This window comes from Pagrus major, chromosome 20 (assembly GCF_040436345.1).
Source record: "Pagrus major chromosome 20, Pma_NU_1.0".
Lineage (NCBI taxonomy): Eukaryota > Metazoa > Chordata > Actinopteri > Spariformes > Sparidae > Pagrus > Pagrus major.
In genome coordinates, this window is record NC_133234.1 from 26,887,682 (window position 1) to 26,901,853 (window position 14,172).

General features: G+C 42.3%; 1 protein-coding gene across 1 annotated transcript; it reads right to left on the reverse strand.

The window, feature by feature from the left end:
- Positions 1–11,849: 11,849 nt before the first annotated feature.
- On the reverse strand, positions 11,850–12,197 carry smim36 (small integral membrane protein 36). Its single transcript, XM_073489114.1, has one exon. The coding sequence runs from the start codon at positions 12,195–12,197 to the stop codon at positions 11,850–11,852; it is 348 nt and encodes a 115-aa protein (XP_073345215.1).
- Positions 12,198–14,172: the final 1,975 nt, after the last annotated feature.

Here is a 14,172-nt window from a genome sequence, read left to right on the forward strand (position 1 = left end):
AGTCCTTAAAGGGAATTCTGGTTTTATTGACCTCAGCCTCATAGTAACGTGTTTTAATAAGTAGATCAGCTCGGTTGGCAGCTGTGTCACGGCTGCAGTGTAATCCTGCGACTGTCAAAGTTACGTCCACTGACAGTGTTTTTGTCTCTGACAGGCTGAGGTCGTATTTCTACGTGTGTCAGTGTTACAGAAATGATTCCTACAGAGACCTCATTGTTAAATAAGAAGATCCTCTTTGTTTTGCTCTGATATCTCCTGAGTTGTTGCAGGAAGACGACGGTGGAAACGAGATGAGGCAGAACAAGACTTCTGTGTCTGCTCTTATTATTGAACATAAAGGTCTCTGTAATGAAGCAGACTGTTAATAACGACCTCAGCCTGTCAGAGACATAAACAATGGAGACAGAGGATTCAACATGAAGCTGTGTGTCAGATATCTTTGTTGTATTTATAATGAAAAAGTGTTGATATAATTATGATGTTAGACGAGAACATGCAGGTTATTGAGAAGTCATTACGATCTGTTCAGTATCAAGAAGGAGAGTTTAAATATACAAAAACTGAACAGAAGCAGATGAAGTCAGAACATTTGATTTGACCCTGAAATGTGGGTTTGTCACTGAACATGAAAAGCGTCTTCGTGAGGTTTTATTCTCATGATTGTCACTTCACAGCATCCAAACCCGTCATGCACCAACAGCAGCTGCAGCCGGACCACATCCACTGATACTGTCACTGCTTCACTGGGCTCAAAGAGGAGACAGATGGAAAGATGGTGGAGCTCGTGTAGAACAGAAGCAGTTACATGATCTCACTGAGGCTGCAGGATGATGAGGCCGTCCAATGATGACCACCAGGGGGCAGCACCTCCCCACTGGCTGAACCACAGCAGCAGGATGATACGAGGATCATCGTTAATGTAGTTTGATGTGAAATCATTTATATATTTCTGTATTTCTGAGGGAGAAAGAAGCTGCTCACTGCTCAGAGAGGAAAATATAAATCCTTCATTTCCTCCTTATCACGAGCTCATGACCCTCTGATTACAGACTGAGCAGCCGCTAAACAAGTAAAGTGTTACTGAAGTTAAAGGACTATCACCACTCTACATCATTAAGTATGCAATGTTATATTGATATGCAAATTAGCCAGGATTATAGCCCCGCCCCGTTCCACAGCAGCTGACTGAAGGGAAACTACTGATGTCTGCAAAATACAGATGATCAGCATCATCTGCACACCTGATGTCTTCTGAGTCCAGACTGAAATATGGTTGGTGTGGAGGGGAATTTATTTAAACCGGAGGAGGAAAAAAATGTGTTTTTAAAAATACCCGTGTTCGTGTGGACGAGGCCTGAGAGTGCATCGTCCTCTGGGGAGTGTTGTTGTCACGAGGAGGGTGAACTTGATCTGTCTTCATATGTCGTGTTTGTATGTTTGAGAATAAAATCTTATGATAGGGTCTCAACACACAAAGCACTACTCTGAACAGCAGAGCAGAGGTTCAGCAGGTCATCGTCGGTTCATATGTGGACAAGGAGGTGTGTCATCCTCATCTTTCACATCAATAATCAATAATCAACCCTCCTCAAACACGTGACGATCAGCAGAATTTAGAGAGCATCTGCAAAAACACAAGGTTTCATTTATGAAGGAAAAAGTGACGAGTGAGAAATAAAAAGCACTGAGAGCCCGAAGTCTCCCGGTGCTGTCAGTCCTCGTGTCTCCACCAGATGTCCTCAGAGTTTCTTTGTCCGTCACCTGACTGTGTCTCACTCTGCACACCTGTCGCTTGTTCTTTCATCGAGACACGCGGCACTTTTACCAGCTGCTTCTCTCTCCTCTCTGCAAGGTGAGCAATGCTGCAAAGTGTCCATGTTCCACAGAGTCACACGATATGTTTTCACCGGATTAAATCTCAGTGGGAACACGAAGGCCACGACATGTGCTGCTCTTTTCGTTCATTTTCTCTCATACTTTAGCCTCTTTAGCACCCCACTAAGTTGGAATTGTCGTTATGTAATACCTTTTTCTCAAAGTGAAAGGGAGCAGATCAGGATATTCTGCTAATCCCACGAGTTCAGACCGTCACACGGTGACAGCAGAGTTTTTAGTGCTGCTTTAAAGTCCATGAAACGCTCCCTGTTGTATGACCGAGTGTGTGTTTGAGTCATGTGTCCTCTCCACTGTCGCTAAATGTGTTTTATCCCCGGCCAGAAAGATGACATGTGCCAGTCACAGTAACCTGAACAGGTTTCAGGTCCAAATCCTGCTACATGTCGACAGCTGCTGTCGAAATATAAAGTTAAATCTCCATGTTGGAGGAAGCTTAAACAACAACAGCACAAGATATTCATATTGTAGATCTGTCGTTGTTCAGCTTGTGATTATATCCAAAAACGAAACCTGTCATCATCTCCTCCTGATGATATAAAGTCAGGCTCAGCCATCATCTCCTCCTGATGATATAAAGTCAGGCTCAGCCATCATCTCCTCCTGATGATATAAAGTCAGGCTCAGCCATCATCTCCTCCTGATGATATAAAGTCAGGCTCAGCCATCATCTCCTCCTGATGATATAAAGTCAGGCTCAGCCATCATCTCCTCCTGATGATATAAAGTCAGGTGAAGTCTCGTAGTCCACAGAACATTTCTGGAGCTTCACAGTAAAACAGAGTTGCAGCGTTCCCCGGCCCAACAGTCCTCTTTAACTCAATCAAGCCTAATCCAATATCAAATAAAGAGGTAAAATAAAAAAAGGTAAAAAGAAGCATAAAATGGCTCCGTACAGCTCGTCCAGTGTGACCTGAGACTCGTGCAGCCACTTCAGATGAGGTGAAAGCTAACACTGTTAGCTCAGCAGCTACAGTGAAGATTTCACCTTAATAAAGAGTGTAAATATCATCTCCTCAGATCAGGTTGTGATCACAGCAGACGAGCTGTGTGAAGACATCTGATGTTTGAATCATCTCCAGCTGCGTCAGTTGTTCAGCAGAACGCTGCAACTCTGTTTTACTGTGAAGCTCCAGAAATGTTCTGTGGACTACGAGACTTCACCTGACTTTCTGTGACTGAACCTACATTTTTGGGTGAAATGTTCCTTTAAAACTGCTGCTAAGTGACCTGTAATCAGAAAACATTTATGGAGATTCTTTTACGGTTTTTATTCAAGTGTCATTTCTTTCAAACTTGTTTGATGGTTCTGAAAACACAAAGTCATGATGGAACTGGACCCCGTGATGGAGCCCCTGATGTTCAAAGTGCCGCTCGATACCCAGCAGTCTGGATTACATCTGACGTCACACACGGACAAACAGACGGGTTTGCTCGTCCAGTTTTCGGTCAGATCTTGGGCGTTGCGTGCAGCGGTGGCGAGCCCGGCCTCTGAGCCTCATGTAGGCATCAGATGAGCCGTCAGGTCAGGCCTGAACACGACCAGATCTCGGCCTGTTGACAACCTGAAGCTTACGTAACCCTCCCCACGGACAAAAAAAACTGCACAGGGGAAAAACAAATACATAATACATGCTCCTAATACTCTGCAGCGGTCACCATATAATCCACAAACATGGAATATGGAGGGGGGTGGATAATTGTGCAATTCATATCATGGATGGGATGCAGCCATTGGTGGGCTGCTCAGCTGGCTGTGGGCTGTTTTTTTTTTTATGTAAGAGGATTTGTGAGGGCCTCCTCTAAAGACTCGGGGTTGGATCATCTGTCAGACGGTGCCAGAGCCAATGAGCAGAGGGGACGGCCTGACGTGGGAGGCGAGAGTCTTTTTGGTCGAGGAGGATTTTGTCGTTTCAGGAAGGAAGAGAGATTAAACCAGGCGGTCGAGTCTGTGAGTCCAAATGTGCACAGAATCACCTCAAAACTCAGACATTGAGTCAAAGACAGAACATTTGATCATTGAACGTACATAAAAACATGAGACATCCCTGCAGGAGACACTCACATCGCGAAATGTAGTTCATCCATATTACCTCAAAATCCATAATATCCCCCCAACTATGGCCAAATTAACCTGTAACGATATGATTTATATTATTTATTTTTTAAGGTGTTAAAACTAGACTGAAGAGAGAAGGAAAAAAAATTAGAAATTAGAAAATTAGATTTTTTTACCCTTACTGAACACTTTGGGATGGTTGCAGACTCGTTCTCTATTTTTGACGAGTTGGGAATGAGTTTTAAAAATCAACTTTTCTTACAAATACCTTTAAACGACCTTTAACAACTAAAATTATGTCAGAAAAATGAACAAAAGATGAACAAAAAGAGCGAAAAGGAGCCCTTCTCCCTCGGGCTGACTTTCGAGAAGTAAAACTGCTTCAGGCAATAATAAACTGTCGTTTTACTGTTGATTTATTTACATACATGTAAAAACTTGAGTCAAACTGAACTGAGAGGTTCTGATGTTACAAACTGGTTGAACTTGGTCTCATCTCATCAGAAGTCTCCATACAGCTCGTCTGCAGAAGCCCCGAGATCACAAACTGGTCTGAGAAGACGTCAGTTACACCCTTTTTAAACTGACAACTGTAAATGCTGCTAAGCTGAGAGTGAAGTGGGTGAATGAGGGTGTAAATAACGGAGGGAGAGATGATGACTGAAGTTTACTTCCTGCGTGTTCTGTTATTGTCTTTCTTTCCCAAAAATCAACAACGGCACATCATCATCAGAGATAATCTGGTTGAATAAAGATTATATACGCACGTCACTTGATGCATTTGGGAATTTTTTAATTTAATGTCATAAACTCAGTGTTTTCACACCCTACACAAGAGCAACATAATCCTAGAGTTAAGGTGAAACCATAGAAATCATCAAAACTTTCACATCACAACAGTCACGTGCTGTTAGTCTGTAAAAAAAAGAAAAGAAAAGTGGCATGGACGGCAGCATCGTGGAGTTTTCACCAAAGAACGTGAAGAAGAAAAACAGCCAGGGGAAAACAGGAACAACAGCCACAGAGGAAAACCTGTCTACACTGAATGATGATCATACTCTTGTTATTTTGACCTCCACAGCGGTGAACTTGCTCCTCCACTCAGGTGTTCATGTTGTTAGACTCATAATTGTGTTCATGAATAGAAGAGAAATGATGTGCGATCTCTGCTGTGATGTAACAAACTGCCTGCTTCATGTTGGAGGTGATACATCAACAGATACATCTATCTCATGGCCAACATACTTCCATGCATCCTCTAAGTTGGCATGGACGTTAAGAGACACATCCACTAGAGGGCAGCTCTGAGTCGAGACTTTATGATAACAAACATGGCGACGGAGGAGAAGGTTGTGATAATGTAGCTGTTAGCAAAGAGGTCTGTGAGATCATTAAACACATCGTGACGTCGTGGACGTTGAATTATTTCACTTTGGAGTGAATGTTTTTGTGTCACAACTCCTGTGATTTGTTTCACAAGCAGACTTGGATCCAGTCAGTCTGATAGCATTTAGAAAGTCTAGGAGATCCACACGGTTAAATACTTTAAGCCAGGGGCTGACCCGGATGTTCGCGGCTCGGTTGGTCGAAGTCTCTAGTGAGCACGGCTCTTTGTGCTGCACAACACGGCAGGTCTGGCTACTTCTCCACCTGAAGCTGAACTTCTGATGTCCGCCATTGTTCAAACTTCTTCCTCGCGTCCTGTGGTCGTCTCGCTCTAACTGTTGGCTACGCTGCCCCCCACGATATCTGGTGTTACTGCTCCGTTTCGTGCACATCCGTAAGCTTTCAGACTGACAGAATCCGTATCTAACTTAGACAGAAAAATAGCCAACAGGTTAATGTCGAGGCTCGTGGATGCTCAAACGATGGCAAAAAAACAACTGCCTGTTCAGGTTTTCTCATAAAGAACTTCTTGAGATTGAACTTTGAGCATTTAAACCAAGTATTTTCACACAGACAGCAGAGACAACTTCACATATATTCAGTCAGGCAGTTAGTTTTACTCTGGACAAACAAAACCTTTGAACGCAGAGTAACAAACAGAGAACTGATGTCAAACAGAGCTACTTTCACCCTCACAGCCTTTCTAAGGTGTCTGTGACGTCCATGATGGTGCCGGCCGTGGTGACCGACCACTACATCCTCCTTTAATGTTACTGTTCAGTGTTGCATCAGTCCTCTGATTCACTTCCACCACCATCCAACAGACTGGACACCAGCTGGCACCGCCTCAGGTCCTGGTATCAGCTCAAATTTTAGAGCTCGACGTCGACCAATAAACGCTCCAACTCTCTGTTAGTGTAACTGCAGGCAACAAGCAGAGGCAGAGTCCAAACGTCCCCAGTGTCCCAGAAGGTATTTATACCTCAGTGAACGGTTGGATGTCCTCAGCAGCCTCTGGCCGGATGTGTTCGAGTCCTCCCAAGAGTTCAGACTGTCTGCTGCAGGTGGATGGAGGCCAGTGGCAGGGATTTAAGGGGCTTCTTGGATTAGTTGTTTTTCAGCAGGTGTGGCCAACATCCTGGGAAAACATGAAAACAAAAACTCTGAACAACCTTCCATATTTCAGTTTGTCTGCTAAATCTGTTAGCTTTTTTAAATATCTGTGCACTTTTCCTCCAGCAAAAAACAGTTTTTCAGTCCAGTCGGTCTTTTGTCTTTTAATTAACGGATATCAAATCTGTCCCAGTTCTGTATGAACAAGTGTTCTGCACTATTGTTGATTCCTCCAGCTGTCTGTCCATCCTCTTCATGAGGTTCGGTGCTGGAGTCTCAGGAAAAGGGGTATTGTGTGATTGTAAAGTTATTTTGGACGATACAAATAAAGTTTGCTTGACTCAGTTTTGATAAAGGTTTTCATCCTGACTTCATTCTTGATCTTGGACGCTGCACTTGATTAATCAATTTCTGAAACAGCTGAAAGCAAAAACCATGAAGAGTACGAACAGGGACGCAGGAGATAAGCTAAACTTCACACCACAGACGTTCAGTTAGAAGCTACAAAAGTACTGAGAGCTGAACACACGGAGACTTTAAAAACTGTCTCTGGAGAACATCCATCCTGGCGTAGCTCAGCGTGGTTATATGAAATGTCACTGTAATGAAAATGCAACTCAGCGTGACCAAAAGCTGCTTTACTGTAAATGGGAAACAATAAGATACATCTGACGTTTGTTTGTTTTACAGCTGTATCACCGAGACAGACATCAGTGTGACATCATCAGCCCAGAAATAAAACTAAATGTCTCTCCGTCTGAGATAAACAGATGCTGTTTCCTCTGTGCTGTGGATTCTCAGTCGGAGGATTTCCCTCCAAACAAACATCAGCCTCTTTTAACACCATCCAACAAATCTCTGTTAACGCCAACATCTGCTGCCTGCCACATGTGTAGACCTTAACCCTCTCTAAGAGGCCACCGAAGGGTTATTCCTACTGTCCAGCATACGTCAAAGGGATGAGTGACGAACATGCATCCGTCCACCCATTCATTATTTCCCTGTCCAGTGAGGGTTTATGTTGTCAGCTAAATTCATCCCGTTGATGCTGGGAGGGTGGAGGGGTCAGGCGGGGGATTTGCAGGCTGGTTCAGAGCTTCATGCAGCAGGACGAAGAGCTTAGAGTCTGAGACCGCAGGGTCCAGAGTTTGGGGAGGGAGGAGCCGACAGACTCCCAGTCGGGTGCTGCTGATGTTCTGTTCAATACAACAGCTAGCAAGAACTGGAGGTTCAGCCTGAAAACAATAACAGCAACTGGACGAAACGTGCTCTGCTGGGGGATTAAGATGAAATCTGGTCCAAAGGTTCCCCCTCAAGTGATTTAGTGCCATCATCAGGTGAAACGTCTGATCAATACTTGTACTTACTATAAACAGCCCCATCAGCTTCAGCTTTACTTGATTTAACTGCTAATTAGGAAATGATTGCACACATTGATGTGTTAGTATCCTAACAGAGCCGAGAGCTTTTGTCTTTCATCTGTGTGTTTCTACAAATCTGCCCCAAGATCCCAGATTGATTGGAAGAGACACAACCTCTGTAATGTTTGGTGTTTTCTGGGATTATCTTGCCGATAAACGTGTAAGTATCACAAACTCGTATTTGTCACAGAGATTATTTTTGTTGAGGGTATCAGGGCGATGCTAGATTCCAGGTTATTCTACAACGTCATCTATGCAGCACTTTATTCACAGGTTGCTAATCAGAATTACTCAGTTTAATGACTATTTTTGCTTCCATGGCTGGATTAACTTTCTTTTGTTAACGGCACCTAATTACCTTGTTCAGTGTTAAGAACAGTAAAAGAGAGAAAACACAGGAGGTAGTTAGAGAGTTTGAGAAGATTTCTCTTCTGATTCAACCTCTTTCTCGAAGTGAACATTTCAGTCAGTTGTTTCAGTGACAACACATCTGTACCGTGTGATTGCAGCATCCAGAGGCCATGTGCCGGTGGGCGTGGCATCGACGTAAAGCTGCATGTAGACAGCTTGACATAAATTTTACACAGAGGTTTAAAACGATCGACAGTAGAAACATCGTGAATCAAATATGGTCTGAATGTTTCTTGTAAAAGTAATTATCCTCCTTCCAAATGTTCCCCAGTATGGCCAGAACATCGGCAGCTGTGTTCAGGGCGGCCGCAGCATACATGAAACTTGGCTCGAGCACTGTGACATGTTGAAAACTAAAGCTGGTGAACATCAGCGAGGAAACATTTAAACATTTCATTTGACAGAAGAGCAACTAACTGCAGCCGGAGACTAATTAATCAGGTTTTGATTTGCTGTTAATCTGATTACGACAGAATGGGACCGATCAGTTGCTCGTATCTGCATGTTGTGACGATGTCCTCGATCCGTGCCGAGCACTCAGACACATATCAGGAATAATTGATTTCCATGCATTTGCTAATGCATGGTGGATTATAGCTGGAACATACAGAACACTGGCACGACACCGTCTGTACATGCTCTGTACGTTTGGGATGAACAAATGCCCTTGACACACAACGAACTATAATATCTGAACACACAGATGTTCACATGCAGGACGATTTAACATGTGGTGTTTTTTAGAGAAATGCTAATCTTTTGCTTCAACTGTTCATCTATCTTGACTTATAGTTACTGTGGTTATTTTCATGCTCATGCCGAGTTTCCCTTCATAGATATGTTTTGTGTTTTGAAGCCTCTGGAGAAATCTTTACGCTCTCATGGGAAACCGGACGTCATTACAAGTGTTGGGTCTTTTTGTTGTTGTTGTTGTGATCATTGTACCATAAATGATGTAGCAAAATAATATTCTGGCAAGCAGCTGTAACAGTTCAACCCCAAAATAAGCCTGTCACAAATAAACCTTCATGGCTAACCCGGGGAGGGATTTATTCATTCTGTGGCCACTGACCATAACCAAAACTCGTCTAGTCCACGCTAAACTCAAAACACTTCAGGTTGTGGGGATCCATCGTCTCAGTCCTCAGAATGCAGGAGTCCCCACAAAGTGAGTCCACTGTCAGGTGTGTCCCCACAATCAGGTCGAGTCCCCACAAAGTGAGTCCACTGTCAGGTGTGTCCCCACAATCAGGTCGAGTCCCCACAATGTGAGTCCACTGTCAGGTGTGTCCCCACAATCAGGTCGAGTCCCCACAATGTGAGTCCACTGTCAGGTGTGTCCCCACAATCAGGTCGAGGCCCCACAAAGTGAGTCCACTGTCAGGTGTGTCCCCACAATCAGGTCGAGTCCCCACAATCAGGTCGAGTCCCCACAATGTGAGTCCACTGTCAGGTGTGTCCCCACAATCAGGTCGAGTCCCCACAATGTGAGTCCACTGTCAGGTGTGTCCCCACAATCAGGTCGAGTCCCCACAAAGTGAGTCCACTGTCAGGTGTGTCCCCACAATCAGGTCGAGTCCCCACAGTGTAGGTGGACTGTCAGGTTTGTTGAAGTTAATTAATTGAATAAGAAAAAGAAAACAGAAAACTTAAAGAAAACAATTTTAATATTCTTAATAATTAAAAAAAAAGAAAATATGTAAAAAGATTGCTTATTTCCATTTCTTGCTATTTTTAATTTATTTTTATTTAAGTTAATTAATTGATTAGTTGACAGAAAACAGAAAATTAAAGACAGCATTTTTATAACTGATTCCTCATTTAGATTTTTTGTATGTAAAAAGATATTTGATTTCCATTACTGCAATTTCTTGTAATTTTTAAATGTATGGTTGAATTTGATAAATTAATTAGTTGACAGAAAACTGATAATTAACAAAGTACCAGTCGAGGTAAATTCTACATATATTTACATGTGTATGTTTATATTGTATAAAATGAGTTGACCAATTATTGGCCAGGTCAGTTATTAGATCTGATCTTCAGCATTTTTCTGATTATCGGATTCAGTGTTTTTTTCTGATTGTAGATGAATTAATCCTAAGAAGTGCTCTGATGCAGCATGTAATCTGCAAAGTAACTAGTAACTTAAGTCATTAAATAAATGTAGTGGAGTAAAAAGCACAATATTGAAGTAGAAGTATAAAGTAGCAGAAAATACTCTACTGAAAATACAGTACTTGAGTAAATGGACTCAGTTACATTCCATCACAGATTTTTACTGTACATTACAGATTGTTGTTTATAATTTTGTGTTGGAAGTGAAAGAAAACTCTGAAAAATAACATCCAGTGTTGTTAAAAGTACCCAAAAGTCTTACTCGAGTAAAAGTAAAGATGTTGTGCTAAAACATTACTTTGATAAAATTGAAAATAATATGAAAAGTATCCAGTACACTTGAATATTTTGACTTTTGCTCAAGTACTAAATTAAAAAAAGCAATTTGGAAGAAATCTGGCGTGGATGTATGAAGTTGCAGAAAAAGGAAATACTCAAGTTACGTACAAGTACCTCAACATTGTACCTCAGTAAATGTACTGAGTTACCTTCCATCACTAGTATTATGTTGTTATAGGTTTATATTTTCTGTAAAAATTTGTGTTGGAAGTGACAGAAAACATTGATGATGGATGTGTGAAATTTAACAACCAGTGTCGTAAAAGGGCCAAAATTCATACTTGAGTAAAAGTGAAGATATCATGGTAAAATATTACTTTTGTAAAAGTGTAAGTACCCATTCGAAAACTACATTTAGCCACAGATACTGACGTACTAAAGTATCAAAAGTAATTTGGAAGAGATTTGGAAAGTATGAATTAGGAGAAAAAGGAAATACTCAAGTAACGTACAAGTACCTTAAAAATGTGCTTGAGTAAATCTACTTAGTTACCTTCCATCACTGGCATCGTGTTGTTACAGATAATGTTTTATATTTAAATTTGTGTGACAGAAAACATTGATGATAAATGTATAAAATAACAAGCAGTGTTGTGAAAATTACTCAAAAGTCTTACTTGAGTAAAAAATATTAAAATGTTACTTTGGTGAAAGTGAAAGTCACCCGCATTGAAAAGTACTGGAGAAAAAGTTTAGCATCTGTTACTGTTACACATTTAGGAACTCTGTTTTCTTTGTGTTATAAAAAAAGGAATCAATTAAATAATTTCACATGAAAATGAAACGTTTCATTCTCGTAAGATTTTTGATTTGAGTTTTGTGTTGTTTAGGTTTTTATCAGGTTCATTTTTGAAGTGATTTCCGTCTTAAACTCGTTTATCACTGCAGGGGATGAGTGTTTGGGTTCATGTTGAAGTGGGGCTATAAAAGTCTTCAACTGGCCCTAAAAACGTTTGGGTCGGCCCTGCTGGCTGCTTACCTCCTGCTGACCTTCTCAGCAGCTCATCACCACCATCCAGGAAAAGTAAAAAAAAAAGGAGTCCAGGACTGAAAACACTGTTCAGAGTGATACAACAGCACTTCATGGTTGTCCCTTCTCTTCTTCTTCCTCAGACCAGAGTACTCCTCTTCTCCCTCTCCCTCTCTCTTTCCCGCTCCCTCTCTCCTCTGTCCCGGCTCAGGTCTGGCGTGGGCAGCTCGCCGTGGCCGGCCGTGTTGTTGGGCTCGTAGCGGGACGAGGCGGGCGAGTTCTGCATGACCACCAGGCGTATGGGCGACTGGCTGGGTGGCGCCGGCGTGTTGTCGGGGGCGTACTCCTTGGTGGGGTCTTTGCCCCGGCAGTCGTACAGGATGCAGGAGATGAGGAAGACCAGGAGCAGGATGACATAGCTGGCGACCAGGATGATGAGGTTCAGGGTGACGGGGTCAATCTCCAGGTAAAATTCCATGAAACCCATGGTGCCGCTTCATATCTCGCCAGCGTCCAGAGAAGAAAGAGATGATGGGAAAATCAAGAAAAAAAAGAAAGGGAAGAGAGAGATCTTTAGGGGGTGAAAGAGCAGAAGCAGAGGCAGAAAAAAGACTGTGACGATGGACGAGGGATGGACAGCTGGCTGGAAAGAGAGAAAGAGCAAAAGGCAGCAGAGGACGGCATCAGAGAGATGAAATGAGAGGGATCAGCAGAGAGAGAGAGGGAGAGAGAGAGGCAGTGACAGCAGGCCAGGGTGGATATGAGCTTTGTGCTTTAAAGGACATTAATCCTCGCTGCTCCTCCAACCTTGAATTTCAGCAGCCAATGATTAAAGCTGCTCAGTTTTAATAACTTAAGCCACCATTTTGATTTTGCCAACTACACGTACAGTGCAGTGACAAAATTATACCCAGCAAAATGGAGGACGAGGCAACACACACACACACACACACACACACACACACACACACACACCTGTCAGTTTGCCATAAGCGTCACTTTGGGGATTTTGGGAGTCATGTAATATGTATTAAACAACTGGTTTATTATGTCACTCTGAGTGATTATTTTAACATGTGAAATCAAATTAGATTAAAAGCAGACAAGGTCACAGAACAGGCTGCATGTCAGTATTGCTGTTAGCATGTTAGCACATCCCGGTGAATGACAGCGAGAGGATTTTAATTTTTTTGCCCAGATTTAAGTCTTACAGGCAGAGCTGCATCTCAGGCTCACTACAACTCCATCATCTCTGACTTTGCACTTTATTTTGAGGCTAAAGATGAAATATAATAATCTTGATGCTTCTATAAATAAGACATTTCATCTACACACAAAGTAGAAACTACAGAGCCCAGTTTGTTCTCTCACATTACTGTTATATGCTCAGTGTCAACTTATGTCATTGCCTTATTAATAATATCTTCTATTTAGTAAAGTCGCTCCGTCAGATGAGATATGCCATCTATCCATTACATCTGCCAGCCTGGTTCTACTCAGTTTGACTCGGCGCTGCAGGGATTTACATTTTCACCACAGCTGGGTTACCTGCTTCAAGGTGCGTCTTAAACCAATGACGCAGAATCACCGCTAACGAAGTGGCTCCGCTAATTCAGTTACAAACACGTTTAATTTCCTATAACTTCTTCACAATAAAAGCTCCCCATTATTTAGTCATTTAAAAGCTTTTATTATGAAGCAGCGTCACAGGAAACGTTGTGTTTTCAGCAGCAGTAACTGAACACGACTCCTGAACCAGCTGACAGTGAACACATGAAACAGGAAAACACAGCAGATGTTTGAAAGAACAGACAGGGCGAGAGAAACTAAAGAGACTCAGTTAGAAGATACCAAAGTACTGATAGCTGAACACACTGACATTTAAAATCATTAATCATATGAGTCTTCTTTGCTTTCTGTTGATTTGTGTTGGATTCCTGTTGGTGGCGCTCTTTTCTCTGTCTCGTCTGCTTTGTTGGCTGCTCAAACTCACTCCCAATTCAAACTGCTGCTTCCTGTCGGAGAGTTAAAAATCATCTAATGCAGAACTTCCACTTATCACCATCATCTGTAAGAGTTGCTGCAGCTCAGTACTGCATGTATACCAGACAGCCTGTATATATGATGTCATGTGACCCATTACCCACATAAACTGCAGACTGAGCAGCACCAGACTCCACATGAAACTCTCTGTTTTGTGCTTCATCTGTTCTGCATTATGCATCAGGGCTGCAGCCTCCACAAGCCTCTCATGTGTCTCACAGTTCCCACATAGGTCCATGTAAAGCCTCAACACAACAGCAAATCAGAATTTATTTGTCAATACACCCAAAATGTAGACGGGGCGACAGATGCAAACTAGCTGCCGGCTAATAATGACTTTTAATTGTGCAAATATAAACAATGAAACAAATAAGAAACAGATCAACAAGTTCACAGTAATAACTCGAGCTTGTGTTGCA